The sequence below is a fragment of the Pinus tabuliformis genome, chromosome 1_1 (genome assembly GCF_031772625.1).
Source record: "Pinus tabuliformis cultivar Carrire ecotype Pingquan chromosome 1_1, CPIR1, whole genome shotgun sequence".
Classification (NCBI taxonomy): domain Eukaryota; kingdom Viridiplantae; phylum Streptophyta; class Pinopsida; order Pinales; family Pinaceae; genus Pinus; species Pinus tabuliformis.
Window position 1 is genome coordinate 759,465,423 of NC_142297.1, and position 22,035 is coordinate 759,487,457.

At 37.3% G+C, this 22,035-nt stretch overlaps 1 protein-coding gene across 2 annotated transcripts in view; it reads left to right on the plus strand.

Moving 5' to 3' along the window:
• The first annotated feature begins 15,353 nt into the window (after nucleotides 1-15,353).
• The window catches only part of LOC149216231 (UPF0548 protein At2g17695-like), a 153,062-nt gene continuing 146,380 nt past the window's right edge, over nucleotides 15,354-22,035 (plus strand). The window contains exons 1-3 of one of the 2 annotated variants that reach the window (XM_089391168.1): nucleotides 15,354-15,486; nucleotides 15,720-15,896; nucleotides 16,203-16,458. In XM_089391168.1, coding sequence (XP_089247294.1) covers nucleotides 15,419-15,486; nucleotides 15,720-15,896; nucleotides 16,203-16,458 — 501 coding nt within the window. In that variant the 5' untranslated portion in view covers nucleotides 15,354-15,418. Of the gene's footprint in view, nucleotides 15,600-15,719; nucleotides 15,897-16,202; nucleotides 16,459-22,035 lie in introns of both variants that reach the window. The other variant, XM_089391169.1, reaches the window with a different exon arrangement.

Genomic DNA, 22,035 nt, shown 5'->3' on the forward strand with positions numbered 1-22,035 from the left:
TCCATTGTGGAGGTATGCTTGTAAATTTTAGCCTATGAATAATTGGGTGTCAGTGTCTAAAAGTTTCTATGTGAAAAGGTTTGTGGGTGTCATAGGTTGTCATCCTCCATTTAAAAGGTTCATGTCATAAAGGGGTTTTTGAAACTAAAGTTGAATTTTGTAAAAGTCTAAAGTCTAGAATCCATGAGAAGGTTATAAAGTCATAATTTCGAAATGTGTAATCATGGAGGGACAAAGAAGTCATTGAGGATCCAAGGGGTCCTTTCATGGGGGTCTTATTTATCACAATTCAAAACCATGACAGCCAGGTAAAGTTCTATAGGTCTGTTAGTGGTGTTCATCATCCCCATGTCACCATTCCTATGTCATCATTCCCTTGTCAACATTCCTATGTCATCATTCCCTTGTCACCATTCATAAATCATAATTCACCATCATATACTCCCATTATTTACAATTTATCATCATGTCACCCCTCAATTCGCATCTCATCATCATTCCATTACACCCTCTAAATTCATAATTCATCATCATAATTCATAATTCATGTGGACGAAGGTCGTTGCGCAAAGCTCGAAGCCACACAGTCGCTGCGCAAACTGAGAACAACCATTATGGAGGTATGCAAGCATGGAGGGAATCACTCAGAGGGTGCTACATCATCATGGGTCATATCAAGAACATCTACATGATCAACTTTGCACATAACTATTTGCAACCATATAACCCATGGAGGTCCGCTACAGTATGTGCTCTGAAATTGATTGTTTTAGACATCATTTTCAAAATAGGTTTTTGACGTAATGGAAATGAATTTATAAAAAATGAAAGAGGCCTTTGAACAGAATGGGCCAAGTAACAAACACCTCCTTCAGTTTCTACATTGTTTTTATGGTTTTGGAGATATGTAACATTGTTGGAGGCCTATTTTTCAAAAAATTAAATTATGCATTTTCCTTCTATTTTAGTGTTTGTTTTTTGGCACGTTTTTCTAATATCAGGAAGTGAATATTTCAAAACTAAAAGAGCCTTTTATCGAGAATGGGCCAAAGAAAAAAAGCATCTCTCATTTTGTGCACAAGTATAATGGTTTGGGAATTACAGGTGTCACATGGAGACTTATTTTCCACAGTTTCATGCTCACAAAATTATAAAATGCTTTTGAAATTAGATTTGAAAATGTGAATATTTCGGTTGTATGGAAGTTTGTTAGGTGTTATAAGTATGAATGAGATGTTTAGCTGATCACTACAATAAGTTTGGAGCAGGAGATGCTAATACAACTTCATAAACCTTCTTTTTCTTGTTGCGCGAGTGTTGCACAAGTGGTGAGCAGTCAAGTGGGAGGTCGACAAAGGTTAAAAGGGATATCTTAGGGGTTCTACACCAACACAAAACCATTTCAAACATACCCAGTAGCTCCTTTTTTTCCAGAATGGTCTGCAACTATGTCAAACTTGGAGGTTATTACACCCTGCTGTGCAACTATAACAATGAGGCTTATATTTGTGTTTTGATTATTTTCAGACCTTCTAGAATGATGGTGTTGATATGGATAGGAATGAATGGATAGGGATCACAGAAGTAGATAAGATGATCCAGGTGGATGTTGGTGTCCACCCACCTATCCCATTTGGACCCCCACAAGCACAGTTTACTATTTTTAGCAATTTTTCGGGTCCTAAACTTCCGGAGTCGTTTTGAGGCCCTAAACGACGTTTTTTGGGAAATCTGGGGGAAACATGGGTCCATAGACTAATGTTTCCCTTCCCAAAGTGGTAGTTATTGGATAGATATTTCTAATGAGCTATTGTACGCGTCAAACAGAGATCGTATGCCAAAGTTACGACCCCGGGAAATTGATGTATCAATTTACCCAAACAGGGCCCATAATTTGGCGTTTCATCTTCTAGTGTTAGGTTTTGGGATGTGAAGGGTTTTCCATTGTTTCTTAACAATAAATAGGCCTTTGAGCCTCATTGTAACATAGTTCAGAGGCATGTAGCTGCCACATCTCTTCTCAGAGATAAGCTACCATCGCCCTAGCTGGTTTATTTCCATTTCTGGTTGTAAGCATATTTCAGTATTTTCCATTAATGAAATGAAGTATTATTTCCGTTGAATCTGTGTGTATATGGTTATATCTATATTTTGTTGTGTTCCTGTTTAAATCCAGATCAGTCGTATTAGAGCGGTCTGTTTTTTCTCTGTTTTTCTTTGCATGTCCCCAACAAGGTCGGGATATAAGGAGTTAGGGCTTGAACTGGTCGAACCTTTGCAAGACAAGCCTCACAAATCCCCACGACCTCCCATGGCGGATGAAAAGAAAGACGAGGGGGCAGGAGATCCTATCAAAATCTTGCTCGAAGAAGCACTTGAGCGACAAATGAACACAAGGATGGACAGCTTTGCCCAGATCCTTCAGCGGCTACCCAGAGGCGACGCAACGGCTTCCAACAACTACTGTGGAAATGCCACACCTTTTAAGGTACAAATTAATTTTGAAATCCCCATATTCGAGGGTCAAATGGACGCAGATGTCGTAGATAAATGGTTAAATATGCTTGAGGGTTATTTTTCCGTTCATGATTTTTTGAGTCGGAAAAAGATTGTTTTTGCTCTTCTCAAAGCAGCCCCCCACATCAAGGACTGGTGGGAAACCTATTGTGATCAGAAGGATGGAAGTACAGACTCACTATTCTCAGCTGCATCGACTTGGGATTCATTCCGAGATGCCATCAAGGAGCAGTACTACCCTGTCAAAAGCTATGAGGACAAATACATAACATTGGACCACGCTGCAGTAGGGATGGGACCAAGATGTGCCGGAGTTCACAAACATTTTTCATACCCTTCGCACATAGTTGGGTATCAAAGATTCTGAGTTGCATCTGGTACTCAAATACCGCAACTACCTACACAGATACATCTACGAAGAGATGGAGTTCTTGAACATCTCCTCGCTCGGCATGGCATATCAATACGCTGTCAAAACTGAGCAAAAGTTCAAATAGAAGAAGCAAGACTATGGATCTGCAAATCTGAAGACCAAAAGACAAAGCCAAGGCGGGGTGACCCAAGACAACCCGTCGAAGCCGCAAGAAAAGAACAACACCATGAAGCCGAAGAAGGACACAGGAAAGTGGTGTGAGTTCCACAAGAGCCCCACTCACAACACAAGTGAGTGTCGAACCAAGCAGTCATTGGTGGCCGAGTAGAAGGCTTCCGAATCAGATGCATGTTGCGACCTTGATCCAAAACCCGACAAGGGGAATGGAAAAGGGAAGCAGATCATTGATGTGGATCCCAACGCCACTGTTGCCACCGCCAAGATCCAGAAAAATGAACTCGAAAATCCAGAGGAAGGGGAGTGTCTTTTCCACTCACAGATGTGGGTGAAGGGTTCATCGCTACAATTCATTTTCGACAGTGGCAACCAAAAGAACCTCGTTTTAGCAGAGATCATGAAGCGGTTACGCCTACCAACTACACCACACTCGCAGCCGTACAGTATCGAGTGGCTTCATGAAGGACGAGATCTCAAAGTCCACCAGCAGTGTCGCCTTCCCTACAGCATCAAGCCCTTCACAGATGAGATATTGTGTGATGTTACACCTGTGAATATTTGTGATGTACTATTAGGCCAGCCATACTTGTGGAGGCGACATGTTGTGTATGAGTCAAGGTCTCACACTGTTATTATTTCTTTGGGTGATTCATTATATAGGATACCGGAGGTAGCCCCACCTACCGCCACCTCTTTGATCATTTCTAAGAAAGGCAGTAAGCTCATCTCCCAAACTAGGAAATTCATCTGTCTGGTTCGCTCCCAAAGTAAGGGGAAGATCGTTGCTACATCCATGACCCCCACAAAGGGTTCCTCCACGTAGTAGCAACAGCAGCAAAGGGATGCGGTCATGAAATAACACAGGAACAACTTCTCCTCACCCACAGGGGTACCACACAAGCTTTAGGTGGGCAACAAAGTCTGGTTGCATCTGCAGAAAGAACGCCTTACAAGAGCCCATCAAAAGCTTCGACCACGCCGACATGGTCCTTACACCATTACTAAGGTTGTGGGAAATAATGCTTTGGAGCACAACATTCCTCCATTCCTCCGCCTACACCAATTATTCAATGTGTACTGCCTTTGACCATGCTTTCCACCATTACTAGACACATCTAAGATTGCAGAACAGCTCACCAGGGACCAAGTTCAGCAGATGGAGGAACTCAATGCAATGGGGACCATTGCTTCCTAAGGGGGGAGGAATGATCCAGGTGGATTTTGGTGGCCACCCACCTATCCCATTTGGACCCCCACAACTGTCTCTTTCAGTCTTTCAGTTTCCTAAATTGTAGCACATTTTACTATTTTTAGCAGTTTTTCGGGTCTTGAACTTTCGGAGCCATTTTGAGGCCCTAAATGAATTTTTTTGGGAAATCTTGGTGCAATATGGAATCATGGATCGATTTTTCCCTTCCCAAAGTGGTAGTTCTCGGATAGATCTTTCTAACGAGCTATTATACGCATCAAACGGAGATCGTATGTCAAAGTTACGACCCCGGGAAATTGATGTACCAATTTACCCAAACGGGGCCCACAATTTGGCGTTTCATCTTCTAGGGTTAGGTTTTGGGATGTGAAGGATTTTCCATTGTTTCTTAACAATAAATAGGCCTTCGAGCTTCATTGTAACACAGTTCAGAGGCATGTAGCCGCCACATCCCTTCTTAGAGATAAGCTACCATCGCCCTAGCTAGTTTATTTCCATTTCTGGTTGTAAGCATATTTCAGTATTTTTTCCACTGAATCTTTGTGTATATGGTTATCTTTGTATTTTTTTGTGTTCCTGTTTAAATCCAGATCATAAGATAACGCTGATTTTTATCAAAAGGATGTTGCAGTTTTATGCTTAGCATTATCTTAGTTTTTAGCTTTTAAAACTTGATGTTTCTAAGTTGAGATGATTCAATCCTCTTAGTGGATGAAAGATACATTATATCTAATTTCTGATTTTCCATTATGCCTAATTGTATTTAAATTGAACGAATCATGAGAAGAGGGTTCAGATTTTGGGAGAAGGCCTGTGTATGTATTTCTTTTGCCGAAATAAAATTATTAGTGCAATGAATTTTCCACTTGACCATAGATTCTTGTGCTATGGATTTCAAGTTTCCGTGACCTTTCTTATGGGTATGTTATTCATTGTGACTCTGTTCATTTTTTCACTTTTAAATTGGTTCTAAGATGGTTTTTCATAATTAATTTATGTTGATGCTCCGAATGACTTCTCTTCTTTCTAAACTAGAATGGAATTCACCTTTAGCTGCGTGCTCCTTTATAATATTCCTCTAGATATTTGATCTTGAAATATATGTTTCATAATTCAATTTATGCTTTGTTAAATGTAGTTGGATATCTCTGTTTGTTTTCAAGTTATTTTTAAAACTCATCCTATGTTATGATTAATGTTTTGATTTGAAATAGTACCTGCCTTGCCTCTGTTTCATAAGTGTATCATGAGAAGTTCTGATAATTTTATATAAAATTGGAATGATAGATCCATACTCAGTGACCCTTCCTCTCAAGTCAATCAACCATCTTCGTTAAATCTTATCTACCTTTACATATATGGCCTTTGTCAAATGTCCTTGAGTATTATTGTTTATACAATGTGACATTTATTTCAAGTGAGGGAACCCCCTCCGGTTGGAAGAGGCCAATTTTCTAGCCAAAAGAGGTTTTTGGTTACCCATATAAACCTTTCTCCACCTAGAGGTTCAATTATAGGGTGCTAACAAGGAGGACTAGTATGTATGGGTTTTATTCTAGTTTTTCTTCTAGGAGACATCACCATCATCGCCGCTAGAACCATAGGAGGAGTGAGTATTTTCTAGAGGAGTTTAAGAAAGTCAAGCCTCCTACTTTTGATGGAGAGGAAGAAATTATAGTATGTAAAAGAATAAATGCTTGGGATGAAGAAGTTCTTTAGACTGCATGATTATTCAAGGAACATGAAAGCCAAGATAGCTACCTTCAGTCTCAAAGGGAAAGCAAACATTTCGTGGGAAGATGTGAAGAATGTCAGAAGCATTAGAGAAGAGGATCTAATTTGAGATGAGTTTGAGAGACTTTTTAAGAATAAATACTTATCTGAGAGATACTATGGTGACAGGGTTAAGGAGTTTTATGAGTTGAAGATGGGCTCTATGATAGATGATGAGTACACTAGTAGATTATTGGAGTTGTTGAGGTATGTTCCTTACCTTAAGGATGAGAAGGCGGAGATTCAAAGGTTCATCAATGGGTTGCTAATAACTTTTAGAGACTGGATTGAATTTGACGAGCCTTGCTCATTAGAGGAATCCATTAAGAAATTAAAGCATTGTTATGAGCAGTCAAAATGAAATCCTCAATACAAGCATGACTGAAAGGGAATGAGAAGACAAAGGGAAAATGGCCTAAAAAGCGAGGAAGATATCAGGATGTAGGTGAGAAAGAAAATATGGCTCCTTACAAGAAATTTCATGTAATTGAGAAAGGACATGGGTCACAACCAAGAGAGAAGAAAAATAAAGGTAATGGTAGGGGACCATTGTAGTGTTGGATTTGTGGCAAGGATCATCACAAGAAGGATTTCCCATTGTACCAGGGTGGCAGGCCTAAGATTTACAATGTTTAGGAGACGCATACGGTTGGGGATGTTGGTCAGAGCATTCCTCATATTTATGTAGCACTTGATAATATGCAGGCATATTATTAAGCATCCATTATAGAGATGGAAGGTAAGCTTTGTGATCGAGTTGTTTCATTTCGATTGATCCTAGATCTAATTATAGTTATGTTGGGCATGACCTGGTAGATCAATGTTGTTTGAGTAAAGAAGTGCATGAATAATCATGGTTGATGCATTTGGCTATAGGGACCAAGAGAAGAGTTCATCATTGGGTGAAAGCTTGTGCATTTGAGATTAATGGTATGTCGACATAAACACGTCTAAATGTGCTTCCTTTTGGGTTTCTATAACATGATTTTTGGCATGGATTGGGTGTCCAATCATAGGACCAAGGTAGATTTTTATGAGTAGTCTATTGAGTGCCTGGATGCCGATGGAAAAGGAGAATATTGTAGTGAAAGAAGAAGCCTACATCAGTGAGAATGGTTACAACTATGCAATTTAAGCGCAATTGTAGGAAAGGGTGTGTATTTTTTGCAGTGCATATTTCCAATGACAAAGGGAAGGATGTTGAGGATGATGAAGTCTTGAAGAAGTATCCTATCTTGCAACAATTTCAAGATGTGTTTCTCGTAGAGATTCCAAAGTTACTACCTCATAGGGAAGTCGATTGGTCTATTAAGTTGGTACCAAGAGCAACACCAACATCTAAGGGATCTTATAGGATGAGCCCTCCAGAGTTGGTGGAATTAAAGTTACAACTTAAGGAAATGCTTTATAAAGGATACATAAGGCCAAAAGTGTCACCTTAGGGTGCACCAGTGTTTTTTGTAAAGAAGAAGGATGATACTCTTAGATTTTGCATTGATTACAGACAATTGAACAAGGTGACAATCAAGAACATGCATCCAATGTTGCAGATTGATGACTTGTTTGATCAGTTGAAGGGAGTTGTAGTGTTCTCAAAGATTAATCTGAGATCAAGATATCATCAGGTGCACATCAAAGAAGAAGACATATACAAGACTGCATTCTTTACGAGGCATGGACATTATGAGTTTGTGGTGGTTCCTTTTGGTCTTACTAATGCTCCAACGACCTTTATGTGTTTGATGAACAATGTGTTGTTTCCTTACCTGGACAAGTTTTTGATAGTGTTTATTGATGATATATTGATATACTCCCACACAGAGCATCTAGTAGTAGTATTACGACTATTGAGAGAGCATTAGTTGTATGCCAAGCTTAGTAAGTACAGTTTCTTTTAGTCTCAGATTCTCTATTTGGGACATGTTTCCAAGGAAGGGATAATAATGGACCCAAAAAAGATTAAAGCTATCATGGAGTGGCAAAATCCTAGGAATGTGGATGAGGTGAGATCATTCATGGGACTAGCAGGTTATTATAGGTAGTTCATCAAGAACTTCTCAAAGATTGGTTATCCTATTAAATATTTGCAAAGAAAAGGGACAAAGTTTGAATGGACTGAAGAGCGTGCAACTAGTTTTGTGCAGTAGAAGCATTTGCTTATAAATGCTCTAGTTTTGATGATTGCAGATCCTGATAAGGAGTTTGTAGTTTGTACAGATGCTTGTAAGAAAGTACTTGGTGGAGTCCTGATGTAGTACAAACATGTAGTATGCTATGAGTCAAGGAAACTAATAAGCACGAGTATAACTATGTGACTCATGATCTTGAGTTTGCAACTATCATCTGTGCATTGAAGATGTGGAGACATTAAGTTTTGGGCAGGAGGTTTGTTTTGATGAGTGATCATAGTGAGTTGAAGTACTTGTTTGACCAACCTAACCTAAAAGTTAGGAAAACTAGATGGTTGGCTATCCTCAGTGAGTTTGACTTTGAGTTCAAGTACATTAAGGGTAAGGAGAACAAGGTTGCAGATGCTCTTAGTAAGAGAGTGCAGGTAAATCATATTTCAGTTGTGAGCTCTTACGAGGCAAACTTGCAGGAATGAATTTAGTAGGCAGGAAAATATAATGAGAGGTACCAACAGTTGAAGCAAAAATTGCAGTATCACGGTGAAGGTGAAAGGGATGAGGAGTATCACCTCATAACAGATGGCTTGGTGAGATTTAGGAACAAGATTTATGTGCTGGATAATAGTGAGTTGAAGAAGCTCATCCTGAGGGAGTTTCATGTCAAGCCATATTTAGGTCACCCAAGATACCAAAAGACTTTGACAATTGTTAAGAGGTTCTACTATTGGCCAGAATTGAAGAAGGAAATGGTTGAGTTTGTTGCAAATGCTTGGACTGTCAGTAGAGAAAAGTTGGGTGTAAGCACCAAGTTGGTCTATTGCAATCTATTTTGATTCCATAATGGAAATGGGAAGTCATTTCCATGAACTTCATTACAGGTTTGTCGAGGACATCAAGGCAACATGATTCCATCATGGTTGTGGTTGATAGGTTGAGCAAGGTGGCTCACTTTATTGTAGTGAAGTCTACTAATTTAGCTAGAGAGGTAGGTCAAATCTTCATTAGGGAGATAATGCGGTTACATGGAGTTCCAAAGAAGATCATATCAGATAGATATGTCAAGTTCACATCCAAGTTTTGGAAGGAGTTGTTTACAGGCTTAGGGACAAAGTTAACTTTCAACGCAACTGATCATCCACAGACAGATGGACAAACATAGAGGGTCAATGGGATTCTTGAGGACATGTTGAGGATGTATGTCATGCATCAACAGAGGAATCCTTGAGGATGAGTCCATTTAAGGCTCTTTATGGGAGAAGTTGTAATACTCCTATCATTTGAAGTGATCAAGTGAACAAGGTACTAATTAGATTGGATATGTTGGCTAAGATGGTGCAGGAGATGCAAGTTATCAAAAATAATCTGAAGGTAACACAGGATAAACAAAAGAGTTATGTGGATCAACATAGAGCATTAAAGGAGTTTTAGGTGGGGAGCATGTGTACTTGCGCCACACTTGTGCATCAAGCCCAAGAGGAGATTCTTGAGGATTGGGCCATGTGCCAGGTTGGCACTTCAGTATTGTGGGTCTTTTGAGATCCTTGAGAGGATTGGACCAATAGCCTATATACTTATACTTCCGCCAACCGTGAAAGTCCATGATGTTTTCCATGTTTAATTGCTTAAAGGATGTTGGTCATGTGATTAATTGGTTTGTATTATAGGTGGAACCAAAAGGATAATTCTAGCTATAGCCATAGTGCATTCTGCAGCAAAAACAACTCATGCTCCAGAATTGAGCACTAGAGTAGGTTAAAGTGTAGTGGAAGCACTTTGGGCCCAATGAAGCTACATGGGAGATGGTTGATAAGGTGTGAGCTTTGTATCCTTCATTTCTTGTTGGTTGAAGCAAATGAGTTTTTGGTATATATGCATATGTATATATCGTAAATACCACATTGAGCTGTGTTATAAAGCTCTAATTAGCGGTATGTTTATTTCTTCTTTTAGCAAGATATCATTGTAAATACTGCATTGATCTATGTTATAAAATCCCATAGGCAATATGTTTTGTTTTCAGCAATTTTTTGGTCATACGTGCCATAGAACACCAATGATGGTGTTTCCCCAAGGGGGAAGGGTTTGTAACAACCATGAGTTAAAGTTTCATGTAATAAAGGATATTAAAAAAAACAATAAGACCAAGGTCATAGGACATGTTTTCCAAGCTAAATGTTGGGAAAACACTATAATGGGCATCACTTGTGGTTTATTAATGGCTATGGAAATTGGAAAAGGCAAAGAGACAATAATTGACATTTAATTATGAAAATAAAGGAAAATATGAGAAAAGGAAGATGGAGAGACACAAATATGCGTGCGAGGGAAATTAGAGGGAAAATGAAGGAAAAAATAAAAATAAATGGGAAATCAATGATAAAAAGGCATCAGAGAAAGAATTTACAACTTTTGGTCAGTTTTGGCTTGGATCAGTTTCAGAGAGAGAGATAGATATAAAAGAGGAGAGAACAAGCAAGCAAAGGAAAGCAAGGGAACACAAGGGGAAAATTGGATCAACATATTCAACATGAGGATTTTGCTACTAACAGGTTACATGTGTGATTTCCTTGTTGAGGTTTGAATTCATGGTACATGCATTTGTTTATTTGGGTTTTACCTGGTTTGACAGTGGTTTCAACCTTGCGTTGCCATTTCCTGGATAACCACGGTGTGATGGGATTCATTCTTGGTTGAGCTTTGGATTGTCGAAAGGTTCTAGATCTAGGTGAGGTGGTCTCAAGAAAATCTAAAGGGTTGGTGTGGAGATGATTTTCTCTAGGAAGCCCTCGACAGGTGGGTCGAGACAGGAAAATTCCTCATGGTATGGTGAAGGAATTCTGAGGCATCCGAGCTTGGTTTGGTTTTGTGATCTTGGGACTGATTTAGGTGAGATCACAGTAGCTTGAGTGTGGAGGTGGTTTAACCTATGGAGTCCTTGGTTGGTTATGTTTTGGTTTATCCCATGAAATCCCACATTCATGCTTGGAATATGGCATGGGGGCTATTGGCTGAAAGAGAGATTTGGTTCAGCACAATTTATGGTCGGGAGGTACGTGGAAGTCCTGACTTGGTTAGCTTTTCATATGTTAATATGAGTTATTTTACTAATGCGATTAATGAGCACATGCATTGGTTATTATGTGGATCTTATGGCTAATTTGTCATGGTTTCTATTATGGTTATATGCTGATTATATGCATGGTTCTATGATGTGATCTAACTATGGCTCTTGTTTATGATTCTATAAGTTATTGAATGGTTGATGAATGCATGGGCTAATAAGTGTTGTTGCAACTAGCTTGAGAGGGCATAGAGCCTTCTTGGTGATTCTCATATGAAGTTCATAATTTTATGATCAGATATGCATTCATGACTTGTAGCTTTCATGTTTACCATATGTTTGATGAAATGTCTATCATGGATTATGCATGTCTAGGTCAAATTCTTGCTTAAATTTTGATTGGTTGGCATTGATATCATCTTTGATACAATTCTAGAAAGTTATAGGCAGTTTTGGGCAATGGTCTGGATGCAAGCTTGAAAAAGTGGCATAGAGCTCGCGACTACTAGCACAAAATTAGGGATTTTGGGTCATAACCGCATGGAAGCAGGTTTATGGGTGCAGTTATAACCTCATAACCACATGCACAATGTGTCAAGGGTGTGGTTGTGGAGTTCCAACTCAGGGATTGATCACCTGGGGTGGTTGTGAGGCTCCTTAGTGATTTATAGTTCCTAAGGGATGTTAGTTAGTTTTTTGTTTGTAGGCCCCACTTCCATAATTGGATCTTGGAGGTCGGATCATGTCATAGTAGTACTCAGCTCATGTTTACCATGGAGAGCTTGTAAAAGTGGGTAAATGTAGGGTTGCGGGTTACAATTTGGAAGCATATTGGGATTTTGAAAGGAGTTCACCGCCTTGGCCCTTTAAGTTGCTACCTGTCCACTTACAATTACCAAGTCTCTCTTTGTTTCCAAGTGTTGTCATTATAGCTTGTTGGTGGACATTGTGTTTGGGTCTTTGTTGCTATCTTATGTTCAATACAACCATCTGCTTCCATCAAAGTCTGCGTTTTTCTATTTATCACTGCCAACATTTTCTGTTGGGGGCTTTTCGCATGGATTCGACATTGCCCTTTTCCAACCACTGCCACCTATGTTTCTGCTCCCAGTTTTGTCTGTTTCCTACTTGGATGTGGTTGTGGTTTGCTGGGTGAGGCTGCCTTATTAGGTATGGGCTGTCTGTGTAGCCCGTTGCCTAGTTTACTGACATTGATGTTAGCGACCATTACCATCATTGCGTATTTTATAGGTCGCCTCTGCGTTTCAGGTCGGATTTTGGGCCTTGGTTGTTCTTGTTGGGGTCTTCTGGCCCCTGTATAGTTCTGCATCCATTAGGGTTTTCGATATGCATGCATGCCTTATTTTTTGTTGTTTTATCAGTTTTATGGCTTAGGGTTTGTGGGTCCTAGGTATTTTGTTTCTCTAACGTGTGACGATGCATGTCAGAGCATCTGCATGTACATCCTTACTGATCATAGCATCTTCTAGCAATATTTATGTAATGAGGCCTATCAAAGCATCTCCATGCGCATCCTTGCTAGTCAGAGTATCTTTTGGCAAAAAGAATTAGGTTCATTGGCATGTAGGTTTATTGTGGGTTGCTTATGTAGAGTTATGCTTGAGTTTGTTGACCCACATTGTAAAGATTCATTGCCCATTATTTGGGATTTAGCTGGTGCTCCCTTCGAGGTTCTTCAACGAGCCTGCATGCTCATTTTCTTTAGTTGACATAGTTATTCTATCTTGGTAACAATCAAATAGTTGAAAATGTGAATTTGGTATATCTAGATTTATATCACTGGTTTTATATTTTTCAATATAAATGTCAATCGATTTTTTCTTTCTAAAAAAAGAAAAAAATAAATGTTAAGAAAATCCATCATTTTGTATTACTACCTTGAATGATATTTCATATATAACAACCATGTTAAAAAATATAGTTGGGTAAACATGTAAACTAGTGCAAGCATATAAATTAATATGAATCAATCCACAATAAGCATCAAAACAGTTACTTCATTATATCTCTCACTTCATTATATCTCTCATGCTCCTAAAAGTTAAAAAATCATAAAAACTAACTAAACCAACCTATCCATCTTAATTTTGGATTTACCAAGCATCGAGAGGGATCAAATCTCTTTTCACTTTAAAAGAGGTGTGTATCTCAAGAGATTTGATTTCTCTTAGCGCTTAGTAGATCTAGAGTTAAGATGGATCTAGTCTAGTTTAACTATTAATTATAATTAATTATAATTATAATATTGCTCTATATTACATCTCTACCATATTAGGTTGGATAGTGCCTCTAGGTGCAATTATAACTTTATTTTAAAGTACTGTTATTAATATTAATTATAAAAGAAATTAATACATAAGTTAAACATATATACATTTAATAAAGGCATAGTCTGATTTATACACAATTTATAGATGAAATAACTTTTTTTAGGGCATTTTTTGTGATTAATTAGAACTAAATTTCAACAAAGATTTTTTAAACTTGAGTTCAGTTGTTTAATTTGTACAATTAGAGGGCCCAAGAGGTTTTTAGGGGGTTGAGTCCATTTATGTATTCAAAAAAATATTTTAAATAACAAAAAATCACAATATTGCTTGAAATTGTATGACATGCATTCACTTCATATAACATTTATTTTAAATTAATCAATTTAATTAAAAACACACAAATTACATAACTATTTAGGGGATAAATCTCAGTGTTTAATTTATATATATTATTATAAATATTCTACATAAATTAAATTCCTATCATCTGTCTATTCAATATTAATAATTAAATTAAAATTCTTTAAAATTTATTACAAAATAAAAACACCAAATACTACCATTATTAATAATTAAATTAACATTTTTTAAATTTATATTAATAATTAATTTAAAGATCTTTAAATTTTTTTACAAAATAAAAACAGCTGAATCACCAATATTAATAATTAAATTAAAATTTTCTATTTTCTCACATTTATTAGAAAATAAAGACACCTAAACATACAAATATATGTCAAGAAAATCTATACATTTTGAACTGATACCGTCAGCACGGGAGCAAACGTCAAGGAATATTTGAATACGAAATAAGTGCACTTTCATTTCGGAGATCCATTATTACCACTACTTAAACTTCCTTTTAAGAAACACCATGTAATCAAAATAGGTTTAGAGAGGCAGAGTTATGGAACTCGAAGACCAGTCAAACTCTTTTTGGGCTTCTAGTGATTCCAGTGATTCTATATGGTTGTGAACTGTGGGCTAGCAGTACTTCCGACATGCACTGGAGACAAATTGAGAAAATTCAGAAGCGTTTGATTACAAACAAATTTAAGATTAAAAGTGCAGTGCTTTATGATATCTTGTTAAGTGAAACGGGGGCTGCTCCTATTGAAGCAATTGCTATGGTGCGAGTCATAAGTTATTTAAAAAAAATTGAGCAAATGGAAGAGAGTAGATGGCCTAAAGTTGTCTTTAATGATAGATTGTGCAAGAGCAAAAAAACTTGGATGCAACAAAATAACAAATGGTTTAGTAAATGGGATATTTGCTTGAACGCGTGCCCCATAAACAACAAAGATATAAAAGCTTTTGTTATGGAAAAGTTCCACAAACGTACTTGGGAGGAGGAGCTAGGAAGAAAGAAAAATTACTATATTGAAGTGTTTAATCCCACTCATAATCATCAACCAAAAGCATACATAGAGGCCAATATCTCTTGGAGAGCCAAAATTCTTATTGCTCAGTTAAGAACTAATTCTCATCAACTCCGTTGTGAAACAGGGCGCTGGAAAAGGCCAAAGGAAGTGTGGGAGGAAAGGGTATGCATTTTTTGTTCTTCCGGAAAAGTGGAAACAGAAAAACATTTCATTTTACAATGTGAGGCCTTCAAAGACAACAGGGAAAATTACGCAAATACGCTGGCAGCTACCTCTTGGGATAATCTATTTAACGAGGGGTTTGTCGAGAAGACAGGAGCATTTATTGTGAAGCTTCACAAAAAAAAAGGGCCGAATACATCAAGTAGATGAAAAAGCAATCTGTCTCATAGGCTATCTTTAGCCTCTAGACTTTAAAATACTTTCTTTCTTTCCATCATATGACATAGAATGGCCGCATTTATTTAGCTACGCATCCGTCCATAACATCTACAGCGGTTCCAAGATGCTTTTTATATCATGGTGGACACGCCCCTCGCCCGAGGACCAGGCCTACTGTTTACAGCAAATCTCGTTTGTGACATCCCATACTCAATTACTTCGCTATGCTATTCTTCGTCTGCATTCCTTGTATTGCAAGAATTCAGTGCAATCGCAGATTAGTCCGTAAATGAAACAAGTTATATGTATGAACTCCATAAAAATCTAATCCAAAAGCAGAGTGGGTTCTAATTCTTGTACAATTTATTCGAGCGCTAACTGGATTGTTTTCCAAAATTAAATTCCGTTCTCTTCCATACATACAGGTCTGGATCATTTAACTACGACCCGAAATACAGAAATGCAACATCTAAGGCTCCTTTCTCCAATGAAGATTGCCAGGAGCTCATCAAAGCGGGCTATGCTATCAATCACGCAAAAATGAAGCTAGGCTCTGGGATTCAAACCTATGAAAAAACAAAAAAACTGATAGAAAAGTGGAGGTAAGAAGAAATCTCAATCCTTCTTTGGATCCCAAAAAGAAAAGGGTTATTAATAGACTGTTGAGGGTATAGTCAGTTGGGCTGTGGGCCAGGGAGTTTATCACCATTGACACAGTTTCAATTCCCGCTTATTTTCTTAGTGCTTTGCTTGGGAAATCTCTGAAGGGACATAGTTGAGGAGATTGGCCCCAATTAGGCCAAAAAAATTAGGAGTCTCTGTATAAGAATGAAGAGATTGTTCGGGGATGGGTACCCGGATTATAATTTGTTTTCTGTCATCGTTTTAACTTTTAAGATGCAATGCAGACATTTCCAGTTGAAGTGGGCATCAGTGGAATCAAGCACCTGCATTAGAGCTGGGGAAAGGTTCTGTGTGTGCAGCCAAGAGTTGTTCTCGTGGGTATCGATGCCACTGGAGATTTTGTATGCCAATAACTATGAAGTCTCAAATGGCACCCAGCCTTCCCCTAGTTACAGCCCTACTAGTTTGGCGAATCCAAAGGTTTCAAAGCTGAAGGCAGCTTACTGTTTTGGTAGCGGGACGCTTCAAGAGCATCTATTGGTAATTTTAGTACTATATTCTACTTTTGATTTCCTGAACTTTGTTTTATAAACTATAGAATCTATGGTACTACTGGGTGATCGAGAGTCTGACTTCCCTAACTACTTCAGTCTCCATTTTCAATTCGATTATATCATATTTTGGTTCTGTAAGAATGGAGCTGGTGCCGTCATTGCTGCAACTGACACGTTCGAGATTTCCATCGGCTTCACCCATTTCATGCTGTTTAGAGGGATGAATTTTTTATGAAATTACTTTTAGACATAAATTGGACTGTTAGACAAATTTGCTTGATGATGAATGATATGGCTCTTCCTTATATGGGTAATTGTATATGTAATATGTGTTGGAGGAATAAATGGCCACATATGTAATGAGTAAGATAAGTATATGTAAAGGTCAATATAGTTACTATTGGAATATGAATTTATGATTTGGATATATGGATGCGTTAAGGTATTTGGAGGATGTTTTCTTATTTATTAAGGAATTATGTGTCACTCATGTTTATTATTTTTATTGTATTTGTATTTCACATCCATATCTTGTGTATACACTGTACTCTAGTTTATTATGTTGCATTTCAAGAATTTGGTACAGAACATTTGATTTTGGGTGGTCTATCTTTGGGTTTTGTTTCTTTAGACTCTTATCAATTTTGTTTTTATATAAGTTGTATGAAAGAGCTAAAACTAAGGATCACCTACTTTGATACTAAATATTAAACCAAAATCTCTGAAATATAGTATAATAAGTCAAAGCATACACAATGTATATAAAATGTGAATGTGGACTACAACTCCTAAAAAGAAAATAAAAATAAATTACACAATAACTCTTTAAAAAATAAAATAACCTTTTTCAAGGATTCCAATACATTAACATATCCAAATCATATGTTAATGTTCCAATATGATTTTATTAAGCCAATCCTTATTACATATATCCAAATCATATGTTAATGTTCCAATATGATTTTATTAAGCCAATCCTTATTACATATATGATTTTATTAAGCCAATCCTTATTACATATACAATTGTTGCATTACATATCTATTTAACATTATGTTAATGTTCCAATATTTACCGCGTTGATATTTATATATACTTATTCTCATTCAGTGCGAATATAGACGTTTTATTAAGCCAATCCTTATTACATATACAATTGTTGCATTACATATCTATTTAACCTCATATGACTCCTTTTACTGGTCATTGTAACTGAAACAAAATAAATTATAGAGCTGGCATTTCTCAATAACGTTACGTTTCTAGGTTGTTTCTTTAAGAGGCCATTTTGGAGAGATTACCATAACTGGTTAAAGCATGCTCACTTTCGTGATGATATATGTGATGAACCTATAGGATAGAACTGTTGCAAAATCCATACTTCAGCTAATGACAGGTTCCAAATTTCGCTTCTGGACGGGCCAATTCTTTCGTACAATCCAATCGCCAGTCATCTTAAATCAATCCTATGCTACCGTCAAAGGCAATTGAGGAAAAGATGGTAGTTTTTTTTGGTAACAATTGGGTGTGCCATGTGGCACATATTTCCCTTTGCTTCCTATTTTTGAAGATCCTGCTATACTTAATACTGTTGATCGACAGTAACAGAACATATATAACCATTTGAAACCCCACTATTTTATTTCGATTAAAAATTATGGATTTTGGGTGTAATAGAGTGAAAATTCCCTTCCTGCCTCTTCTTCGTCAAAATTCCTATGGATTGTGATCAATTACTGCCCACAGATTTGGTAAAGGTTGCAAGTATGTTGGTGATGGGAATTTGGTGTAGTAAATAGAAATTTTGAATTTTTATTTTTTTACTTTTGTGGGGGCAAATACCATTTTGGCAAGACCCTTGTGGGGGCAGAAAACTTTGGTTTATAAGTTACATCCAAAGGGTATCTATTCCAGCAAAAGCTCCCGGACTCACATCTGATCTCGTCAACCTGCCTTGGACAAACCTCATCGACTTCCTTAAGTATGAGACACCAAAAGATGGCACAACAAATTGGCCGCATTAGCATGCTGGCATGTTCTCAGGGAGATTGAATTAGAATGCTTGTCAAGAAGTGCACTTAATTTACCACTTGACCACGACCCACATGATATGAATTTTAGATTTCCAAAATTCAGGTTAGTATTAGTAGAAGTTGCTTGAAGATTTAGATTATATTTTCCAATGGGAGCACGCTTTATGTTATGCTCTACTAATGTCTGTCTGATAGGCCCAATTTGGGTGGCATATGACAGGGCTAGAAATAACCCCATTGAGATGTTGTAATCTTCATGAAAAGAAATATGTTTTGTATGGATGTGTTGTTTTTTTCTGCTCATTGCTATCTAATGATGATGTAGTTCCTTCTTGAACCTGAGGTCATCATTTTTTTGGTAAGAAATTTTTCCTTTTTTCTATTAATGACTTGAGAACGTGCAAAAGGATTCGATTGATACTATTAACAATGGAAGTAAATTGTGCCTAGAATCACTTTTCTTGTAATCACATTGGCATGTATGTCATGAAAGATCAAACTTACATCCCCTTTAATGCATGTAAGCATGGTTAATGCAAGCTTGAAGACCTTCTACCTAAAATGATTCTCTTAAAAGCAGTTGCATGTGAGTAGATTCTGTTAAAAGCATTTGCATGTGACAACTGACAACAAATTGGACATAATCCAATGGGATAAAGGAATTACTCGGTTGCCTTCAACTCTGTTCGACATGATCCAGAAGGGGGAACTTAAAATTTGAAATAGCCCTTCTTTTATTGCTTTTCAATGGAGATTCTACTTTCTTTGGAAATAATACATCACTTGGATAAGTTACTATACCAGAAAAATCCGTAGAATTCTGGTAGATAAATGGGGGCTATTTCTTACTGCTGCAAAATTACATCATCTGGCCAATGTTCATGCCGCATGTAAGAGAATCCAATCAAGGAAGATAGCCTGTGGGAACGTTAACTCCCTGTTAAGTCCCTAGGGATACAATGCATTTTCTTTCTGTATTATCCACAAATTAATATGCAAGAATTGTTGCTGCCATTGTGTATGCATGAATATGGTGAGATTAGGTGGTTAATCTCCACTTAGAGGCCACGTGCTGAACTTTTATTTTTTATATTATTGCTCATTTTGGTTGAGGATGACCTACGTAGACCTCTTGGGGCTTACACCCCGGCCCTAAAGGAGGTGAGTATATATGACATTTCTTATTTGTAAACTTCAAGTTATATATTGATAAAGGTCTATGGGAAATCTTCCCATAGTGCACTTCTCTTATTCATGTGCTTGGACACACAACAATCTCTCTTGTGTTTATCATTATAGTGCTGTGTCATTTCTGCTGTATTTTCACTTGGCTGAATTAGGGTTTGTTGGAGAAATCACTGTACATCCACTATCTACTTAATGATCTCAATTTGGTATTAGAGCTAGTGTGAACTCTTCCATCTCTATTCAGTGTTGTTTTAACGTTGTTTCAAGTCTGAAACTAGAGTCTTCTTTAGCACTTTTTTGGGATAGCAATAAATTTCTAGGGTTTTCTAAATCTTCTTTTTCCCCAGCGCCCTTTTTATTGGGCAGTTCTTGGTTTTTTCAGTGGATTTATGGGGATTTATTTCAGATTTGTGCCCTTTTCTAGGGCAGCACACTCCTCTTTCTCTCTTTTCAACTAAAACACTGCAGTTTTTCTCCAAGGCAGTGTTGGTGCCTTCGGCATATGTGGATGGAAAACAATTTTTCCTATCTAAATGGGGCCAAATACCATATTTGGTCTGGTCAAATGACAACCCATCGTTGTAGCAAGGGTTTATGGATGTATTTGGAGAAACCCCTTGTCACCTTTGATTATGACAGCTGCGACCTTGTTTACTTGAAAAAGGATGAAGCCATTGGATAGATTACTCTGTTTGTGGAATTGGATCTTTTTCATCACACCAAGAATAACAAAAGTGCAAAGAAGAGTTGGGATACTTTTCAAAACTTATTGGACCTAGTGATATCTATTCAAGTCAATCGAATTGAAACTCATCTTGCAAATCTCAATGATGGTTGACTTGTTACCATTGAGGAATATATTGGAAGGTTCAAGAACATGAAATCTAACATTATTACATTTGGAGGCAAGAAAAAATCAGATTTAGAATATTTAAGTATTGTTTTGTATAGTCTTTCTCTTGCATTCAAAAATTTTGTCATCATTTTTTACAACATTCCTCTATTTGTCATGGCACACAGCCCTCCCTCTTTAGAGGATGTGTTTTCAATTTTTATCCAACATCAAGTCACGTTGAGGAATTTAGGAGAACTAACCCCTCGTGATCAAGTCCATGCTAAGGCTGCCTCATCCTCATGAATACATGAACCTAGAAGGGAACCTCACAAATCCTTGAAGAAGAGGAGGATGATGTGCTCCCGTTTCCATAAGGAGGGTCATTCTTCAAAATTTGTCTCCTTTGTCTTCAAAAGATTGAAGATATTGCTAGGTAGCTAGCAAAAATGGCCTCTTTGAAAAAAAGGATGACACTTCTAATGCTGCACATCTTGGTGTGCACTATGCTTTGTGGTCTTCAACTCTTTCACATGAATGGATTGTAGATTCTAGGGCTACTAGACACATGACAAAATACAGGCATCTTTTCTCTGACTACAATAATCAGCATAGAAATGAGAAGATAAGTATTGGTGATGACTCAACTCTCCTAGTTTATGGTTTTGGCACCGCTGTGGTTGACAATGCTAAGTTTGGGAATGTTCTCGATGTTTTGGGGTTGGACCAAATCTCATCTGTTTATTGCGTCACACACACCAATAAAAAGGTGAAACTTTGGTTGGATAGATGGGGTGTCAAGGATATAAGTGGTGAGTTCAAAGTGGTTTCCTGTAGATATTGCGAGGAATCTAAACATATATACAAGGTGGGAAATAGTTCTTCACCTTTAGCTCATAACAAATTTATTGCAATGATTGCCAATACAAATGAATATCATATGTTATAGTATTATCATCTAAATCATACCAATGATGGATCCTTGAGACAGATGAGTTGCCTTCATCTTGCTAGTGGTCTTCTAGAGATCAACTCTCCTAGTGGTGTCTGTGAGGGTTTCATTATGGGAAAAAATCATAAGTCCTTTCTGAAAGACAAATCAAACCTTGCTTCCAAGTGCTTTGAGTTGATTCATACTAACATTTTTCGCTCCATGCCCACCACTTTTGCGTGAAATTTTAATTATTGTTGCAGTTAACTAGTTATTATTCTCCTATCAATTGATTATTTGTCTTCTGCAATTTATTTGTAGCAAATACTGAATAAAACACTACTACAACTTCACTGAAAAATAAATAACCATAGGAATTGAGAAAATTATAACGCAAACACTTAAATAATGAACACCAAATTTTCGGACAAATGTACCTGGAAAAACCCCAGTATGGGGAAAATAAGTTCTACAGATGAGTATTTTTATTATTCTTCAGCAAAATTTGTGGTGGAGAAATTACAACAGTGTGTTGTAAATGAGCAAACCTCTAGAAAATTATTTCTACCACTTTTGCGA